Genomic DNA, 19,697 nt, shown 5'->3' with positions numbered 1-19,697 from the left:
ATTTAAAAATAGTCATCAGTCATATAAAAATTTAAATATTGTGAAAAACCAATGAGAGAACACAGATAATATTCTTACCTTTAGATCTAATAATAAGACAATTCACTTTAATATTTAAAATAATAACTACTGAACATAAATGTCAATTTTATGCAATGCGTTAGTAGGATGAAAAAATCAATCATTATACATATTATGCGGGTAAGACGCCTAAAAAAAAATAAATTTATTCTAAAATGAAATAATAATCAATACTAATTTGAATTATTTTGAATACCCAAAGTAGCCTATACTTCTTTAATTCTCAAATATTTTAATATTAAATTAATATTGTTATATCATTTTAGAATATATTTTTCTATCATTTAAAATTTAAAGTAATTTAGTTTTGATTAAACGTCACACGTCATATAGTTCTGGGATTTTACATAGTTTGTCAACCGTCGAAACCGATATACACACATCTGAATACAAGAACAATGTTAAATAAGACAAGAATTAGACGATCAGTATTATTGTTCTATGTTCTCAAATCTTCCTTCTAGTAGTTCGTCTAACCACTCTAAAAGATTCGTAGCCACTGAAGCGAAATCTTCCCACTGCTTATATTCTGCAACTTTCTCCTCGTTCAACGACAATAGCTCACCAAATAACTGTTCTTCGTCTAATACATAATTTAATAATTTCATAGTAAAATATTAACAAATTATATTCTCCAATTCCACTTGTACATTATTATCTAATTTTTATTACACCACGGTTCCTACCTGTAAGTTTGACCAGCGTATCAAGCACTGTCATAGGTTCGCCAGGAAAACTGTCACTATCTGAGCACACGTTCCACAGAGTTTGGCAAATCAGTGACGACAAGATCCAATTGCGTTCACCTGATGACCTGAGAATGTTTATCATTTTTGAAATACCATTGTAATTTTTGAACGCTTCTCGGTTTTTCTCATCAGAGGTCATATTAACCAATACGCCGCAACATGCGACCAATAATTCTACGTCGCCACTATCCAAGCAATTAGTGACCGCCAATAATCCTGAAATACGTATGCAGAAGGTCAGTGGTTTATGAATAGTTACGAAAATATTTTTAGATAATACCTATCTATGATTGTTATGGAATAGAAAGACACGGGGTTCAAAATAAATATAAGCAAAGTAGGAGGTAAGTTGATTCGACTTGTTCTGGTTTTTATAAAATATGTCATGTTCATTGAGTATAATATTAGTATCAATTACAAATTTGACTTTCTAGCCAATAAAACAAATATTTTTTTATCAACCGTAGTATGTAGATTATATTCTAAACAATCAGTAGTTATTTTCAATTTTTACTTTAAAAAGTCTGGAGATGTAAATGCTTTTAAATATTATGTCATTAAGTCAATATTGTAGCAAAAAAAAAAAAACAAAACAAAAAAACCATTTATTGTAAAAATTGTCTACTCGGTCTGTTTATACATGTAGCCACATATAGGTATGTTTAAATTATAATACATTGTTATGTATCCAAAAATGTAACAGCCTAGAAACATAAGTTCATAAATATTACTTTTACACAATTTACTTTGGTATTGTTTTTGTCTGTCAATATCAAATAATAACGTGTTATATTATTTATAACTCAATTATTTTGTATTTGTACAGTTTTATTCATCCCGATATCCATACATGGACATTTGATCATGCAAATATATAGAAATATTAATAAAAACATTATTGAAACCTTATGCTCTTTTTGGGGTTGATAATAAATAAATTTTAAATTTGTGTTTTTGTTTATTAAACATAATACTAAATTAATTTCCATTTTTTTCTTAAAATTAATTTATAATTTAACTAAAAATAATAATAAAATATAATTTGCACCAAACATATTAAAAAAGCTAACGAATTTAAATATATTTTTAAAATCGAAATAAGACTTCTGAGAGTATGCATTTTTCCCCACTTATTTGGTTCAGATGCATGAAGAAAATAACTAGCTTTCAACAGCTTTAATAGTTTAATGATGATAAAAACTCAAACAAAACCATTATAGTGCACTAGTACTTATTATAATTCAAGAAACTATTAACATACGCAACATGTTTGTAATTATATTAATCATGAGGGCTATAAATTTAATACACTAAAAAATCTTAAAAAAATGCATTAAAATGTAAAAAAATGACCTAAAAAATTAAAAAAATGCAAAATGCAAAATGCAAAATAAAAGTTTTATAAATGAATTTGTTGTTACTTGATTCAAATTATGTACTTACCAAGCTACGTTTCACAATCGTCAAAAAAATACACATTCCTATAAATTCACAGTCCTAATCAAAATTTTATTTATAGAATAAATTATATTTTAATAGCAACATTTTCAATATAATAAAACATTAATTATACTGTCCATAGAACACCATTGTATGTGTAAACTAAATTTGAGTTGGTGGCTGGGGTGGTCGACGGTTGTACCTATACTTGTATTTATAATATTATAATTTATAGATCAATTATGAATCAATGCACTTGCAGAAAAAAAGAATCTGAGCAAAGCTAGGTATACCCTAAACTGATAGAGACTTGTTTAAAAACGTATACTTAGTTTTATTTCTCCGATATAAAATGGTTTATTTTCTATTCCTTAATTAACAGCACTTTAAGAAATCCATACAATTTCAATTGTTGTGTTTAATTTCCAATCTAGATAAGTATGGTCTTTTTTACTACCCAAATGTTCCATACGCATAGTTGTGAAACCAATACATTCCTCGCTCTATTTAGAATATAAAATTAATCACTAGTAAAAACTGTATTTACCACTAGTCTCCAATAAGTATTCTCGAACTGTAGCTGATCTAGTTAAGTTCCCAAAGACTCTAGCTACTTCCACTTTGCAAAAATGATTTCTGGTTGTAAGTAACAAGCTCAACGCTAAAAAAAATAGTTTTAAAACAATTATAATACCGTAACTAATATCTGACCTAGGACTATAATTACCTTGTGTTATGTCTAGCTGACGAGCCCCAAAAGGGCCACAATTCGGGTTTGACATGTCTGCATAATAAGATAAATTGTTTAAAGCTGCTAATGCAGCGAGTACAAGCTCTTCATTTTCATCAATAGATTTCCGCCTAAGTATAGTCAATAAAGAATCTAAAAACTGTTCGCATTCTTTAACTTTGTGAACTGGATGATAATCATCTGCCACTTTTACCAAATTAGCACCGATTTCTGGTTGTATACTCATATTTACTATGACGCGTATTATCTATTTAACCAAGCGTACATTAATTTGTTGTATATTTTAAAAGAAAAGAAATTATTTTACTTTAATAAGCACATCCTCAACAATGTTGAATTTTATGTCACATGATATATTGTTTAAATCTTTTTCTAGGTATAGCTGCATTAAATTCAAAAATGTTCCCATAGAGCAGTGCGTATCGTATAACTATAAAATGGAAGTAAATAAAGTACAAGATTTATAATTTTTTGTTGGTAAAAATTGTTCATATAATATTACTTGGTGTCTAGCGTTTTCATTATTGGTCAGTATATTCCCTAATGCATAGGTAATACGAACTACAATTTCTTCTTGTCCCGGGTATTTGTCTATTATTGACATTAACACGGATACATTTGACCAACACTCCACAAGTGCTTCACAGCATTTTCCATCAGTGGACATAATGCTGATAATATTTATTAATATGTTATTATTTTTTACTTAATTAGTTTATAACACTTAAATATTATAGGTTTATTTGTTTTACCTAAATATAATATATAGATTATATTTATTATGGATGCTATAATAAATATTTTTGGTACCTTAAAATTCTAGAAATGTTTGTAACTACATCAATATCTCCAGAAAACAATTCCAAAGCTCGGTATATGGTAACCAAACCACCCGAAGATAAAAGTTCAACGTAGAATTTTCTGTCATTAACTACATTTCTAAGAGTGCCAGTTAATTGATATAATACATGATTGATGGTCTCCGGCAAGATTTGACGTTCTGTTCTTTCTAAATTTATCATTTTTAAATGCAATAACATTAACGATAGACAACCGTTATTCATAGCACGTTCCATTAAATCTGGATTCATAGTAAGAAATTTTAAAGCTCCGTAGCCATAAATTAAAGAATCGGAATCTTCGTGTGGAGTAGCTAAACCAAGTATATCCACAAAAAGGGATAATACATTGGTTTTGAGGAATAAATTATCGTTTTTATCCAAACGAGATATTTTGAACATAAGTTTGCAAACAGTTGCTAAATATTTTCCAGTTACTTGCATCTAAAAATTAACAATTAATTAAATTGTATTTCGTATACTTTGTATTTATACAATGAAAAATCATTTAACTTACTTGAAGCAATACTAATAATATATGAACAGTAAGTTCGTCGTCAGATGAAGTGTTTACAAGTTTAAATACTGTTTTCAGTATAGTCTCTTTCTTATTTTCGTCACGTATTACTGATAGGTTTTCGCGTTTTATGGCCATTGCTAGCTTATTTAAAAGTGAACACATCTCACTAGTTTCAAAGTCTACAAATAAAATTATATTTAAAAAATACATTAAATTTATTTAAATTTTACCAAATTTAATTATACATGTTAAAATTATATAATGTGAAAATAATATTATTACATTTTATGAAATTCATATGGTCATAACTCATAAGGAACTACGGAATTTTAACTTAAACTTTTACATATTTGTTAATTTAACTTAACTATTATATTTTATACATTTGTGTTCAAGCAATAATACTTAAATCAACATCTATAAACCAAGTAACCAGTCTGTTTTTGTTCATAATAGATACTTCAATAAATTATTAGTTACTAATTCTTATCATATAATAGTATAATATCAAGTAGAAATTGAATTATATTATATCATAATATATTATATAATTAAGCAAAATACAAATTATTTAGTGATTCACTAAACATGCTCACTATAGTTTATAGTGATTGTTGATGCAATACAAAACGCTGCATTCACCGAAACCCATACTTTATTATTACTTCACATCAAACAATAAAATTAATGAGTAGGTAATGACTAATGAGTATATTATAATTAGAACGTTACTCTTTATAATAAATAACTAAAATAAATTTTAATATTAGTTCACGATTATATTCTGAATTTGGTAAAAATGTTATCAATTACTTAAATATTATTAAATACATTTTTTTTATCAATACTATACTTTTTTTCATTTTGGTTTCAATTAGTGACACAATCCATAAACAGTCAGTGTGGACATCAAAACACAGTGCTCTTGCTTCATTTATTTCATTTTCATGGCTCATGTATTCATGATCGTACTCGTTTTGTTCATAATGATTCTAAAAAAATTTATTCATAACTTTAAATTTAGAAATATCTCAAGATATTTTACTTTCATATTTTAATAAATATAAAATATATCTTTATTTCAACTAAGAATTGCATAGATTTAATTTTGTTTCAGTTAGTTTTGATTTTTTAATATTAAGTATAACAATAATAAAAAACCGTCACTTATTTAAAATTATAAAGTACACAAGCCTATACTTTAAGTTAAAATTATTCTATCCATCTATGTATATTGTTTTTTTTTTCATAATTAAATATTAATAGATATAATTTTTTTTTATTTTAACAACTATAGAATCGAAAAATTAAATAAAGGTTCACATAAGTTGTTTTTACATAAAATTATTAATATTAAAAACACTCAAGCAAATAACTCTAAATAACTTTAAATAATTCAAAGTCTTACAAAATTAATTTTAATAACTAAGAATTGATAATTAAACGTCAGGTTCTTCATAAATTGTTCATAGAGATAACTAAAATTTTCAAAAATATAACCGCACACATTTTATAAACATTTCAAGTCCAATTTTCAACAAAATATTAACAAATTATGAATAAACGATTTAATTTATTTTAGTTGAAATAAAAAAAAAAAAAATACAAAAAGTAGGTAACTACCCTGCTGTGCAGTAAGTGTTGAATAAACTTCAATATTTAATAAGTCACTGTAAGGTATGTGTAAGTTTAATTGTATAAACTTAACTAAAATTCTTTTAACCTAACCGTCTGTCAGCTTATATTGTTAAGGATATTATATGATATATTTATATTGATCTTATGCTCTTATTGTAATTATTTATTTTCTTATTATAGTTATACGGTACTGGGTACGTTGAATTAAATTTTGCTAAAAACATTACAACCTTATTGCTTTATTAGGTAATATTTAATGATTATTATATAATATTTATATCGCAATTATCGCATATATTATTTTTATTCACTTGTGAGTCACTTACCTAATTCGTTTTGAAAATATTATTGGGTATATAAATATTAAAATATAATAAGAAACACAAAAAGTTTCAAGTTCTCCACGAATAATATTTTTGAATTACAACAAAATAATTAAAATGTCTATAAAAATAAATCTAGGTCTTTTGGTTTTAGTATGAATTCCTAATGAGAAATCTTGTATTATGTTTTCAAACCTTAGCTATAAAAAGTGAAAATGTTAACATCATAGTTATTTGGAAATTTTTGTGGTTTTGATGAATTTTGTTAAAATTTGAACTTCACATGGTTATATAAAAAAAAAAATTGTGCAAATACTAATGTATCTTTAATATTTTAAAAAAGCTATAATAACATCTTAAGAAGAACCTTCTATTAAATTTTTAGCTTTTTGACTGAACAAAAACGTTTTTATCGATAGAAAAAAAATCAAAAATGTCCATAAATTACTCAAAAAGAGTCAAAATATTTTGAAAATCATACTTAAGCCCATTAAGCATTTACTAGTTACTCATTGGAGAAAATTTGTAGAACCAACTACAAAAATAACAAATAATAATATATTATTATTTCTCTTTAATTTCTTAATACTATACACATACACACATGCATCATACATGATTATATGTATATATATATATATATATACATTATACACTATACACACATCATAATATCATTGTCCGTTGATAAATTATAATACGTTATACAAAAACAAACTAAGTTTAGTTTACTTATAAACAGTATAAACTAAAAAAATGTTATGTTTTAAACATAGATTTATATTTTTATATTCATGATAACGTATCTATGACTACCATTTATCAATAATTATATCCACATTATTATTTATTATAAACTATTGACATTATATTATATAGGTACTACAAAATAATAAACAGTTTTAAGCTATATAGTGTAAGTAGATACTATATACAATGGATTCTTCCTTGAAAATCGAATTAAATAGAGTAATGCAAATTGTATTAGAAGAAATTAGAATCAATCGATCGACGACGGTGGACATATTATTAGATACTTTAAAATTAAATTATCCAAACGTTAACACCATTCATTTGCGATACAAGCTCAGTAAAGTAATTCGTGAGCTGAAAAATGAAAACGTAATTCAAGAAATCAAAAAGTATAAAGTAGACTTTGGTCAAAATGTTCATTGTTGGACTCAAAATATCTTTTTGATTGATTTGAGTATAGTTCACTGCCTTAAAGTGCTTGATCAACTCTTAAGTAAAATGTAGGTTTATTAATAAATATTTTTTTCTAAACTAAAACCTATTTTTAGTATAATTTATGTATAGAAAATAGAAATTAAAATTAATATTTTTATTCGATTGAAGATGCTTTTTTGATTGTTAACATTTTAAAATACACATAAAAAATAATTTTGAGTGATGTAATTTAATACTTATTCATATTAATAATTAAATACGAGTATTAGGTTATATATTATAGGTAACAGATAATGTGGTGTAACAATGGGAAGACAGAGAACTGTAGATGATCGGAAACTTAGTAATAGTTGTTTAATGTTTTCATAGGTCATAATCTCATATCAAGCTTAAAACTAATCAAAAATCTAACTCTTAATTAATTCAAATTTTTAACTAAAATCTGTTTTTTAATCTATAGGTACCTAAAAAAACATGGTGAATTCTATAAATAAATATTTTTTATTTCCAAAACAAACATTTTTTTCATTTTTAATATTACTTTTTTTTTTGTAAATTATTATACCTAATCAAAAGATAATAATAATAATACATTTATAAATGATAAATAGTTATAAAGTAACTACAATAGTAAATAATTCCTAGATCCTACTTAATATTATAACTTAAAATATAAATATTTTAGAAACTGAAATACCATTGAAGTACACAGTTGGTTAAAATTTCGGATTTTCGCCAACACTGATTGTTAATCCAAAGGCTTACCAAATCTGGTTTGTAAAAGTCAGAACTACAAAAATCATTTGTGATTTGATCAAACTATTTCATGTATCTTAGGTTTCACCGATTTTCGTACTTTTGCCATAATACATAGGGTAAAAATAAAAAGAATAAAGGTACTTATATATAAGTATATAACAATAGTATCAATATTATAAATGAAATCAGAAAATGGTACCTTAAGTAGTGTGTCGATTGACAGAGGAAAAGATAACGATGAAATTTTTTTTCTTGATATGTTTGCATTGTTGGCCACGTCTGAATTAGAACGTCGACGTGTTGTGCTTGGAGAACTGCTTTGTGTTTGTCTTTTAATTTCTTTTTTATAATCTACTACATTAGAAAAAACATATTACGTTAACTATGAGATATTTAAAATAATTGTAATGTTTCTTACAATTACTGGCTGTGGAATATTTTGTATTATTAAGAGCTGGTAGTTTTGTACAACTAGTTGTTTTCTTTTCCTGCAATTGCACTTGTTGCAACCTATTATACATATAAGCCTCATGAATATTACCATTGTGTTTATAAGTTCAAAACAGTTTTCACATACTTAAAAGCGCTTGGTGGACGATTTGTTCGTCGATGACAGAAGAAAACCCTTTCCCGAGGGGTGAATGGTCTATTTGTTGTCAGTGGCTTTACAAAAAGGGATGGATTCAAAGCTGCTTTCGCTTCACTAATAATTTCTGAACTGGTTTTTGGTAGCTTAGCTACATACACTTTGTTGGACATTCTTGTATTCTATTAATACATATATAACTAATAAATTTCACAATATCACTTTTATAGTTTATATTTTGTTTTAATAACTTATAACATCTAGCCTATCAACTTATCAAAACTTACTAGAGTACGAGTATATTATGTTTTGTTTGTTTTCATAAACTGTTACCAAGGAGCTTATAGCAATTTAGGGTATAGTAAACAAGAGCTATTGATTTTTTTTTTTATATAGAACGATGTATTTAATTTAAAAATATATATATATATAAATACACAAAAATCAATAAATGTATTAAACTAAAAGTTTATTTAATTACATTGTAAATATAACACTTGATTAAATTAATTAAATTCGTTTAAAAAAAAAAAAAAATATACAAATAAATGAGACATAGTAATATTGTTTTTAAGTAGTAATACAACTATATTCCATTAATTGAGTCTTCATCACAATCACCTGGTGGCCTAAGCTCGTCTTCTTTCAAATTAGATATATTTTCAGGGGATTGTTTTTCTTGGTTCTATAAGAATATAAAAAAAAAACAAATCTTAAAAATGTAACAATATAAATTAATTTCAACTACATGTAAATGATCATAGGAAATAATACATGTCAATGTGTATTATTTACATTATCAAAAAAAATATTAAAGTAAATACTGTAAATACTTAAAAACAATTTACCTACAGATTACATGGTATTCCAATTTTCTAACCTATATTATTAAACTTTGACGATAACTAGATGAGTACCTATCTAAATAAATTATTTTAATTTACTTACAGACATTATAACATGTTGATTATTTGTATTGCTTACAGGTTCACATTTCACTTTTAAATTTTGATACATTGGTACTTCCATTTTTTTTCCAAATATAACATCCATAATTGCTTGACGAATGTGTAAACGCTTAAAAAATGAAAAATAATTTTAACCTTAAAAATCAATTTTTAATTAATTGATTAACTCTTACTTGTACTTCGGTAAAACTAAGTACATGATCTAATAATGATTTTCTCATTTCTGGACATTGAAATAAAACATCTTCTAGCTGCTCTGGTGGCAATTGTAGTAACACCTGAAAACTATTAGGTTTTGTCTTCTGACAACACTTTATGAAACCCTCCCATTGTGTCTTTTGGTGCCACACTTTTTTTAGTATAAGTCTCTGGAGTATATTCATTATAAAAGCAATCAAACGTGGATAAGTTGTAAGAGACTGTATAACTGTACGCATCAATAAAGTTGGTAATGGATTTACATCCATTAAATTCTGCATGACAATAGCCAATATCTCTTGCGTGAATATTGATTTTTCAGCAAAACACAATGATGTAGCTATCAAAATAGAATGGTAATATATATTAGAAAATATAATAATACTTTTAATAATCATAAAAAGTTTTTAATTGTTATTAATTATAATTTTACCTTTAATAATGTACTTTAGGTCATTAGGATCTGAATCCATTGTATGTAATGCAATCAAAAGCTCAGCTGGACTGACTGGAGGATTTGAGTTTGAATAGTTAATGCCCAAAATTCTGTTAAAAACCTATAGTTAAAAAAACATAATTGTATTAATCAATTAATACATTTCTGTAACTAAATATATTTGTAAACCATACCTCTTTTACAACATTTGGATTTAATTTTATTAGTTGAGGTAAAGCATTCAAAATATATTTCTTATCCAAACCAGATATTATTGGTACCAAGAAACGTACTTCAACTATCTGATTTTCATATAATTTTTTAACTCTTGATACTAACTCTGGTGATGGAATTTCTAAAATAAAAAAAAATAAAATATTAAGTAGTAATTTAATACATATTTGTAATATGTTATAATTAGATTTAATAACAATATTTGATATCTAAAAGTTTAATTATTATTATTTAATATTAAATTAGTCTTTTAGATTTATATATTATAATAGTGTGGCGTTCAACTGTATTTTAAAGTAAGCAGTATTTAAGTATTACAGATAAGTGATAACCAATATATAAATACATGATATAATAATAATAATAATAATAATAATAATAATAGTTTATTGCAATAACAAAAAACTTGTATAAAATACAAAAATTGCAACTCATCCTATAAGCAAAAGCTTAAATGCAGATGAGTTGAGTTCAAATTAAATTATAATAAAATACTTAAACAAAAATTATGATAAACTTAGTGTATTAAAAATAACTAAATATATTAAAATATATTTTATATTATGTTTATGTATATTTTTTATAAATAAAATTCGTTTATTCATAAATTATTAAAAAAACATTATACATAGCAAAAGAAAAGTTTGAATAGAGCGTCCTCAAAATATTTAGGCAGCTTCAGGAAGAGTAATGCTTTATGATGTCAACCAGTTAGCCAAATTAAGAAAATACACTTAATTACACTGATTAATAAAAAATTACCAAGATCAAAGAAAGGCTTTTTAATCATATCATATAATATATTTATTTAATGTTGTATTATTCAACAAGTTTCAAATTAGAATACATTAGAATATTATACATAAACTAATATTATATAAGTATTATTATACTTTATTGCTACTTTATATAGTATTTATAAGTACCTACATATTATAGTATTTTTTACAATACCTATTGATAAAAATAATGAAAACATTATATTTTTTAAACACAGTAAATATATTTATTATAATAATAATATGAAAATTAAATTTATACGTAAGACTGAAATATTATTAATAATCAAAAATGTAAATTTATTAAATTTCCAAACAAACAACAAAGGTATAAACTGTTGTGTCCCGACTTGGTCGATTCATGCATCAATGCAGAAACAAACATGTAACATATTAAACGTAGAAAAATCTTTATTTAATGTCAATTTAGATACAAAAGTATAATGTTTTTAAGATTAGTGAGCGGTGTTACAATCCGAGTCTAAAATGGTGATCAAGGTGGTGGCGACTCTGTTCATACTAGGGGTTTTGCAATAAGATTTGTATTCTTGTCATCTCGTCTTTCTATCCCAGCTCTAGCCTTTCTAAGAAGTGAGTGACGTGTGAAAATATTTAAATGATTAAATTAAATAATAAAATGTTCAGCGATATTTGTACTGGCCTCACATTGCTTGCATTATTGATTATATTATTTATTTTACATGTCGCCACACCGTACAATATATGTTATAAGACTAATTTATAAATATACAAAATAATAATACACAATTACAAAATACATATTATAGGTACTATATACTAAAAATTTGTTTTTAATTAATATATTTCAATCAAATTTTAAAATATATAGTTATAGAAATGTATACAATAATAGAGTTGAATTACTAATGAAAAAAAAAAAGGTTCGTTAATAATATGAAATTAAGTACCTTTAGTATCGATAATATTAGTAGCATAAAACATTTTATTCTGTCAACTTAGATTAAAATTATTAGGTACATTGTTTAAAAATATTAAAAATAAATACATTTAAATAGGAATACATTTAACAATGATAATTTTGGTTTACAATATATCATACATTTAATTCACTTGTTAAGTAGTCGCCTGACTTTACTTTTGGATTTTGGTTCATCGTCTTCATCAGATTCTGCATATCTTTCTGCATGTGATAAAATATTTGTATTGACCAAGTAATTGGTACCAATATGTTCTTTATACTCAAATAAGTTTGGAACATTCATAACAAAGTTTAGGACATGTATGGGTACTAATCTGCTATCGATAGAAATGTGTACAAATTCACTAGGTTTGAAAGTGTCATAATGCACCTTTTTTGATTCATCTGTGACCTTAGTGTTAGCTTTAGGTACCAACCACATGATTTTTGCTCGTTTTTCACATAATTCATTTCCATATAGCTTAATAATTTGTGCGTAAATGGTTTTGTTTGATCTTGGATCATTTACAGACACAATATCACCTACAGTCCAAAGTTGATTCATAAATCGAAATTGATCAGTCTCGTGTAAAGTGTACGGACAGTTAAAATGATACAATTCGGATGGACAAGGACGACGGTTTTCTTCTGTTAACCAGCCATCAATTTTTGTTGACACTAATTCTTCTTCACTTGATGAATACATAGTATCAGTCAACTATGTCAATGTAGTTTATATTTAAATTTAAACAAGAATTGTTAAAGAATAAATTTAGTATTCGATAATTAATTTACTTTACTTTTCAAAAATCAAAATAAATAATAGTACAATACTGATAGTAGGTACATGGAAAAACCAAAAAGTAACAACAAAAATTAAATAACGTTAACCAAGAAATGTTAACAGAATAGTTTTATAAGCGCTATCTAGTATAAAATTATACAACCACAATAATTTAATAATAATAAATTGTTCTAAAAAAACTATGAGTATCATTTTAATCTAAAAAATATGACTAAATTTAAACTAAAAATAGGACGTAATATTATTATCAATTGGCATTTACCTATGATATTATTTACGTTTTAAGTTGCATATTTGTATCAAAATTATAATGTTTAGTGTTCACTATTTTTGAGACTATAGTACGTTTTTAGTTTTTTACAACTAATGTCCCTCGATACTAACGCGCCGGGTGGCGATTTTTCATTACAGATACACAAAATGTGGAACCGCTTGATATATTATCATATTAAAAAAAACATAACTATTTATTTTCCAGACCTAACTGTGAACCTCTGGTTTGAGTTAAAATCAACAATTGGCGCGTTAGTACCAATAGACATTTGTTGTGAAATGCACTATAAGATTACTAAGATCAAAGCATTTAAAGGCAGGTTACATTACCATTCCATGTTCCATGTTTCTGTGCTTCTTAAATTTAATACATAAATAGGTAAGATGTTTCTTACAACTTATAAGTTAAACTATGTTCAATTCAACATGACATAGCATGATGGAAACAAGAAACACAGCTTTAAAATAACAAAAAACCAAGTCTCCTACCTAATAATTAAACTCAATTTCTGTCAGTGATCATTATTTCTCCTTAGAGCTGATAAAAACATTGAACTAAATTAAGACGAATTAAGTGTATTATTGTACATACAATTTATTATAACATATTACTAGATGATGTTGCTATCAATATCCTTATGAAAATTTACAAGTAATATTAAGTAATGATTAATAATTATAAATTGGATATGATATAATTAGTTAAATGTTTTAAAGAGTACCTATTACCAAGTAGTCAATAGATCAAATAATCCAGCAATTTAGTTTTTATAATTTTTATAAATCACAATATTAAAAACCAAAAACCCATTTATGTAAATTGTTTTATAACACATTATTTTGTAGTGTGTGCTTAAAAATAAAAATTAAACCACTCACCTTTTTCAGTAATAGTATGCAACACTCGGGTTATCATTGCTTCAGACCCTTTTGGTATTTCTTCAAGAAGTCTAAACATTTCAGCTGAATTCATTGGCATATTTTGAATAGGGTGTGGTAAAAGTTTTATTATTGAACGTTTTACTTCTCCTTGAGAGTTGGAAAATACAGCTGCTAATCTAATGTATTATAAAATATATTATCATGTATACTAGCATAAATTAAATATTAAGTATAAAAATCGTACTCGTGGATTAGTTCATAGTTATCAGCCATTAACATGAAATACAGATATAAGCAAGCTGTAGTTGAATCTTCATCCCACACTTCAGATTTGACCAATCGGCCTGTTTCTTGGCCAAAAAGTACATCAGGGGGCAATTGTAATCTTAAGAATCCCAAGTAAAAAGTAGCATATTCTTCAATAATATTTTTCAAATCTTTATTTTTGTATAATTTACTGATAAAATTCAATGCGATCTCTCGAAGCTAAAAATATTCAACACAATTCAATTCATTAATTAAGATTCTAAAAAATATTAAGTTTTTTCTCTTATAACTTATAAGTATTTATATTAAAATATAAATAGCTGGAAGTAAAATAAATGCTAAATAATATATAGTTGTTTATAACTTAAAATTTATATTAAACAAATTAAACATATATATTACATAGTTAATTTGAGTACACGTTATCTTCCATAAAGTTAAAAGAATTATGTATATTCATACTAAAATAATCAGTAGTGAATTAGTTTTCCAAAAGTTAAAGTACATCTCAAATCTCATAATTTACCCCTGAAAGCAGTTTTCTTGATTGATAATGTACTGTCATAGTCAGAGGATTTAAAATCAAAAGTTGAAAATATTTTTGTCAAGTTATTGATTTCTAATATAAAAATGTTGTTATGCAAAAAATTTGTTTATCTGTGGTAATTACACTACCCTGTAATATAAATAATACCTACCTATTTTCTATAATAGTATTTAATGATCAATACAGACAAAAATCACTATATTTTTAAAGTCTTAAGTTAATTGTATTAAAAAAAAATTAAAGTGATTTAAAACAATCAGAAAAAAATATTTTATCGATTTTTTGTTATAATATTTTATATCAGCATTTAATTAAATATTTTATGTATTCTAATACATTACTTTATCATTCTTATGTGAAGTGAAGAAAAGAAGTGCATTTAAATACACTAATTGTCTTGGCGGGCGTTTAGTAACCAATTCATTAAGAATGAATAGACCAAATGCATGATCACCACAAATTTCTTTCAAAATATCAACAGCATCATCAGTAATTAATGGACTTTCAAAATAAAAAGTAGTTATAGCGCTATAAATATATCACAAAATTATAATCAAAAGTTTATCTCAAAATGTTATATTAATTAAAAATCCAATTTACTCTTCTTTTTCTTTAAGATCTACAATATTTAATGCACCTCTGATTAATGCACATAATACAGTATTGTAATTTTGTTCTGATGTTAATGTATTTCTGAATGCTGTTGGCAGTTTAATAAATCCTTGATTTACACTATACTCTTCATATAGCCATGATAAGCATAAATTCATATTTTTAGGCATATCCAAATTTATATAGTCGAGTATAGCTAAACAATAAATAAATAAATATGTAGACTGGCTGTGTAATTATTTGTTTAATGGAATACATTGATAAGTATTACTTACTGTTGCGAAAATCATCACTACACATAACTGCTACTTTAGTTATAGCTTTAATGTGTACTTCTTTAAACTGTTTTGACAAAATAATTTTACTAGTATCTAAAACTCTAAGTAAAGCATCAATAGCTAGTTCTTCAGCTTCAATAGGATCAATTTGACAGTTATTCATATTTAATTCTGCAGGTTGAGCTAAAAGTATATCTTCTTCCTCCATTTTTATTATATCTTCTTTTACTCCTTCTAAAGATTCGTCATCATTTTGAGTTATATACTTCAGATCAGGAATAACAATATCTGATCCACATATTAAAGTAGCTAATAATTTTGCTACATGTTTAATGTGGCTATCGGTACCAGCTGCAGCTATTGGAGTATAATTTGTAACAAAAGCTGAAGGCATTTTTGATGGTAATTTAGGCTGTAAATTAAAAGATAAAAACTCTTAGAAAAATATAAAACAGAAGAAATATTTTAATTAGGACTACCCATTCTCTGTTTATGATTAAATCATGCATTCAAATTCTTATTTAATTAAATTTTAGATGTACAAAAATACCATATTCTCAAATCCTTATATTTTCATTATCTTAAAATATTGTTTTATGGCAATATAAAGGTGGTTTTTTTAATAAGAATATTATCTTTATTACTTATCTATAAAATATTTGAATACACAATAAATCATTAATCTTTTTTTTTATTTTATCATCCTTAAGGGGATGTTACACCCACATATATTATCTCTATTTTACAAACATATAAAACATAATCGGTTCTACTGAAAGAAAATTTCTTGTGTTATATGTTTGTAAGACAAAAATAATACATGTAGATGTAACATCTTTTTAAGAATGTCAAAGTTGGCTATGTAAAAAGGGACAACAATTCGAGCAATTTTTAGTTATCTAATTATGACGACATCAATACAAATCAAAGAATTAAAACTAATATGAAATAAATTATTTTAAAAGACAAAAAATTGCGCTTCATAAAATGGCAGGGTTTTTAAAACATTTTTTTTATTTTTTATTTTAAAGAAGAAACTTTATCAAGATAATATTGGGTTTAGATTTTTGAATTAACATTTAACACCATAAAAAAACAAAAATACAGTTCAAATACTTAACATTAATTAAAAAGATAATGAAAATTTGACTACTTCAACAAGTATAAATTTTTCAGTGAATCATTTTTTTTTTTTGTACTAAAATGTCATTGTCTCTGTCACTTTTAAATTTGAATACATTAATAGTTTAATAAACTAAATACTATTCTTTTGAATTCTTTTCTTTGAAAAATGTACTTAATAATAAAAATAAAAACAAGATAACCTAACATAGACATTTTAAAAATCAAAAATTTAATTAAATATATAAAAACTAGAAAGTCCTCTATGGTTTTTAAGTATATCTTGTCATTGATTAGGACACCGTAATAGTTGTCTTAAATTAGAATTAAATAATAAATCATTGTATAAAAAATCATTCCGAGAGGATATGGTGTGTCAGCCTTTAGTTCTAGGGATATTTTATAATTTATTTATATTACAAAAAGTAATACGGTAGGTTGAATTTAGAACCTTAAATGTGGTGAGCATGGTTCAGAACTTAAGAAATCATCATGTATTTCTTAATATAATTATATGTATTTACCATAAATGTCATAATAAGATTTGTGATGGTTTCTGGAGATAGTTTTTCAAGTACCCATGCTTTAACTGAACTAACATGTTGATCTGGTGGTGTACCTTCAGTACACCTCTTTTTTTCTGGAATTTCATCTTTATCTGGTTTTTTATCATCTTTATCGTCATTCTTACGTTTTAAGGATCGTAATAACTTTTTACTATCTTCATTCTTTGACAAAACTTGAAGTGCTTTCATAATCTAAAAATAAGAGAATATTTTATATATTTTTAAATAATATATTTTACTAATAATTATATAATTACTTCTTGATTGGAAGCTCCAATATCTAATAATAGTCTTCCAATAATTTGCTGATGTTCAATTGAAGCTGGGAGACGCAATAAACTTAATAATTGTAATTTTAGATTTTTCTGAACAGAGATTGATTGACTTGGTGTTAAAGAACTTGGAATATTTTCTAAAACAAAATAATTTAAAAATATAAATAAATTCTAATTTGTTTTAAAAATGATTTCTACATGATATTTCTTACTAGATAACGTTTCTAATGTAATTAAAACTTTTTCGATAAATGACACTCGGAATTTGGCAATTAACGTTAATGATCCCATACAAGTCATTAAATTTGCACAGCCTACATTACCAGATTGACAAAATCTTGAAAGAAGATCAAACACTACTCTACAATTCAAAATCATTATTAGTATAATCTTGTATTCTTTATTTTATACTATAGTAATATAATATAATTGCATATTAAATACTTTGCTTCATCTTCAAGTCTTCTACGACGAGTAACTTTAAGAGTTAAAGGTATATCTTCAAGTGATACATCATTCTCACGATCTACACCACCTTCACCTTTATATGTTTGTACCAGTATTACTGTTTCCATGAATTTAATTACTTGAGTACGAATACTAAAAAAGAAAAAATGTAAATTACATTTAATAGTTAATAAATAAAAATAATGATTCTTATATACCCTTCATTATCATTGTCAATCATGTTAATTACATGTGATTTCAAATTTGTTAAATCTTGCCATACAGTAGATAGATCAGAACTAGGTAAATCTGTCATTGATATCCATTGTAACCCAGCTCTGTATATATTACTAGCTGCTTGCACCACTCGTTTTTGAACAACAAGCGATCGATCTTTCAGTAACATTAATAAATTTGGTAATGTGACACATACATTTGACTTTTCTTTATTGCTGAAAATATAATCATTATTATAATTAAATACCTTTAAGAATATTAGTTCTCAACCAAATTACCAGCATTCTTCTATAAACGCTACAACAAATTTTCTTATTGTTGAACTATGATCATTTTGATATGCAATTACATCATTAATAAATTGTGGTAAAAATTTTGGTTCTTGATATAATAGTACTTCTTTAGACTTAAGTAGTAAATCAAGTTTAATGTTTTCATCGGGAGCCACGGCAGCTTCATTTAAAATGCTGGTTACCTGAAGAAAATAAAATATGGATGATGATGAATATTATTTTCTTTGTAATAAAAATTATTTTCCTTAATTAACCTGCTCAGTAGGGCTTTGACTACGTTCTACACGCATTTTTTTTAAATTTAATTTTCAGTATCTACATTCAGGAACTTCAAGCTGTGAATATTGATAAAAGACATGAATGGTTTTTGATGAAAATAAATGAGTATTAAATGCTAAATATAATAATAGTGAATCGTTGATATTAATTGATACAAAATTACAAAACACGAATTATGATTATCATAATTCTTAATTCGTAAATTCTTGATAGATAATAAAGATTGAAAAATAAATAATAATCCCGATTTATGTGATGGTACGTTGATCGTTGATCGTTGATGATCTATTGGTTTGATACTTCAGCCAATGGTTTCCGTTATCTGTTATCAGTGTTATCATTTATATCTACAATAAAGTATAATCACGTGACTTGAGCCATATTT

At 25.1% G+C, this 19,697-nt stretch overlaps 3 protein-coding genes across 5 annotated transcripts; all 3 read right to left on the bottom strand.

Annotated features, from left to right (window-relative positions):
* Positions 1 to 337: 337 nt before the first annotated feature.
* On the bottom strand, positions 338 to 9,113 carry LOC112590881 (armadillo repeat-containing protein 2). 3 transcript variants are annotated; one of them, XM_025334470.1, is made up of 12 exons: positions 8,866 to 9,113; positions 8,707 to 8,798; positions 8,488 to 8,642; positions 5,234 to 5,372; positions 4,378 to 4,559; positions 3,832 to 4,304; positions 3,524 to 3,692; positions 3,329 to 3,451; positions 2,998 to 3,268; positions 2,818 to 2,931; positions 768 to 1,046; positions 338 to 664 (listed from the first exon to the last, which is right to left on the bottom strand). In XM_025334470.1, exons 1-12 carry the CDS (start codon positions 9,045 to 9,047, stop codon positions 513 to 515), a joined length of 2,331 nt encoding a protein of 776 aa, XP_025190255.1. In that variant the 5' UTR covers positions 9,048 to 9,113; the 3' UTR covers positions 338 to 512. The 3 variants fall into 3 exon arrangements, with proteins under 3 accessions (XP_025190255.1, XP_025190256.1, XP_025190257.1); XM_025334471.1 differs by having other exon boundaries at positions 8,488 to 8,639; XM_025334472.1 differs by lacking the exons at positions 8,488 to 8,642; positions 8,707 to 8,798; positions 8,866 to 9,113 and adding an exon at positions 8,227 to 8,357.
* Positions 9,114 to 9,374: 261 nt separating this feature from the next.
* On the bottom strand, positions 9,375 to 19,597 carry LOC112590878 (symplekin). The gene is made up of 17 exons (XM_025334467.1): positions 19,288 to 19,597; positions 19,019 to 19,215; positions 18,722 to 18,955; positions 18,501 to 18,656; positions 18,269 to 18,417; positions 18,039 to 18,193; positions 17,740 to 17,973; positions 16,091 to 16,505; positions 15,804 to 16,011; positions 15,545 to 15,731; positions 14,634 to 14,875; positions 14,387 to 14,565; positions 10,671 to 10,831; positions 10,474 to 10,597; positions 10,016 to 10,380; positions 9,823 to 9,951; positions 9,375 to 9,559 (listed from the first exon to the last, which is right to left on the bottom strand). The coding sequence occupies exons 1-17, from the start codon at positions 19,321 to 19,323 to the stop codon at positions 9,461 to 9,463; spliced, it is 3,270 nt and encodes a 1,089-aa protein (XP_025190252.1). The 5' UTR covers positions 19,324 to 19,597; the 3' UTR covers positions 9,375 to 9,460.
* On the bottom strand, positions 12,512 to 13,251 carry LOC112590880. The gene has a single exon (XM_025334469.1). The coding sequence runs from the start codon at positions 13,133 to 13,135 to the stop codon at positions 12,578 to 12,580; it is 558 nt and encodes a 185-aa protein (XP_025190254.1). The 5' UTR covers positions 13,136 to 13,251; the 3' UTR covers positions 12,512 to 12,577.
* Positions 19,598 to 19,697: the final 100 nt, after the last annotated feature.

The sequence above is a fragment of the Melanaphis sacchari genome, unplaced genomic scaffold (assembly GCF_002803265.2).
Source record: "Melanaphis sacchari strain LSU unplaced genomic scaffold, SCAv2.0 Contig121_pilon_pilon, whole genome shotgun sequence".
NCBI classification, from domain to species: domain Eukaryota; kingdom Metazoa; phylum Arthropoda; class Insecta; order Hemiptera; family Aphididae; genus Melanaphis; species Melanaphis sacchari.
The sequence above is the reverse complement of the archived record's forward strand: the minus strand, read 5'-3'. Positions and strand labels throughout refer to the sequence as shown.

What these genes read in the sequence shown, in the direction of transcription:
- LOC112590881 (XM_025334470.1), bottom strand. Translation starts at nt 9,047, where the DNA reads ATGTCCAACAAAGTGTATGTAGCTAAGCTACCAAAAACCAGTTCAGAA. An exon ending in CAATCGACACACTACTTAAG is followed by an intron (nt 5,373 to 8,487) that starts GTACCATTTTCT and finishes AAATTTTTTTAG; the next exon opens with AATCATTATGAACAAAACGA. An exon ending in TACGCTGGTCAAACTTACAG is followed by an intron (nt 665 to 767) that starts GTAGGAACCGTG and finishes ATTATGTATTAG; the next exon opens with ACGAAGAACAGTTATTTGGT.
- LOC112590880 (XM_025334469.1), bottom strand. Translation starts at nt 13,135, where the DNA reads ATGTATTCATCAAGTGAAGAAGAATTAGTGTCAACAAAAATTGATGGC.
- LOC112590878 (XM_025334467.1), bottom strand. Translation starts at nt 19,323, where the DNA reads ATGCGTGTAGAACGTAGTCAAAGCCCTACTGAGCAG. An exon ending in ATTGACAATGATAATGAAGG is followed by an intron (nt 18,657 to 18,721) that starts GTATATAAGAAT and finishes TTTCTTTTTTAG; the next exon opens with TATTCGTACTCAAGTAATTA. An exon ending in AACTATGAACTAATCCACGA is followed by an intron (nt 14,566 to 14,633) that starts GTACGATTTTTA and finishes ATAATACATTAG; the next exon opens with ATTAGCAGCTGTATTTTCCA.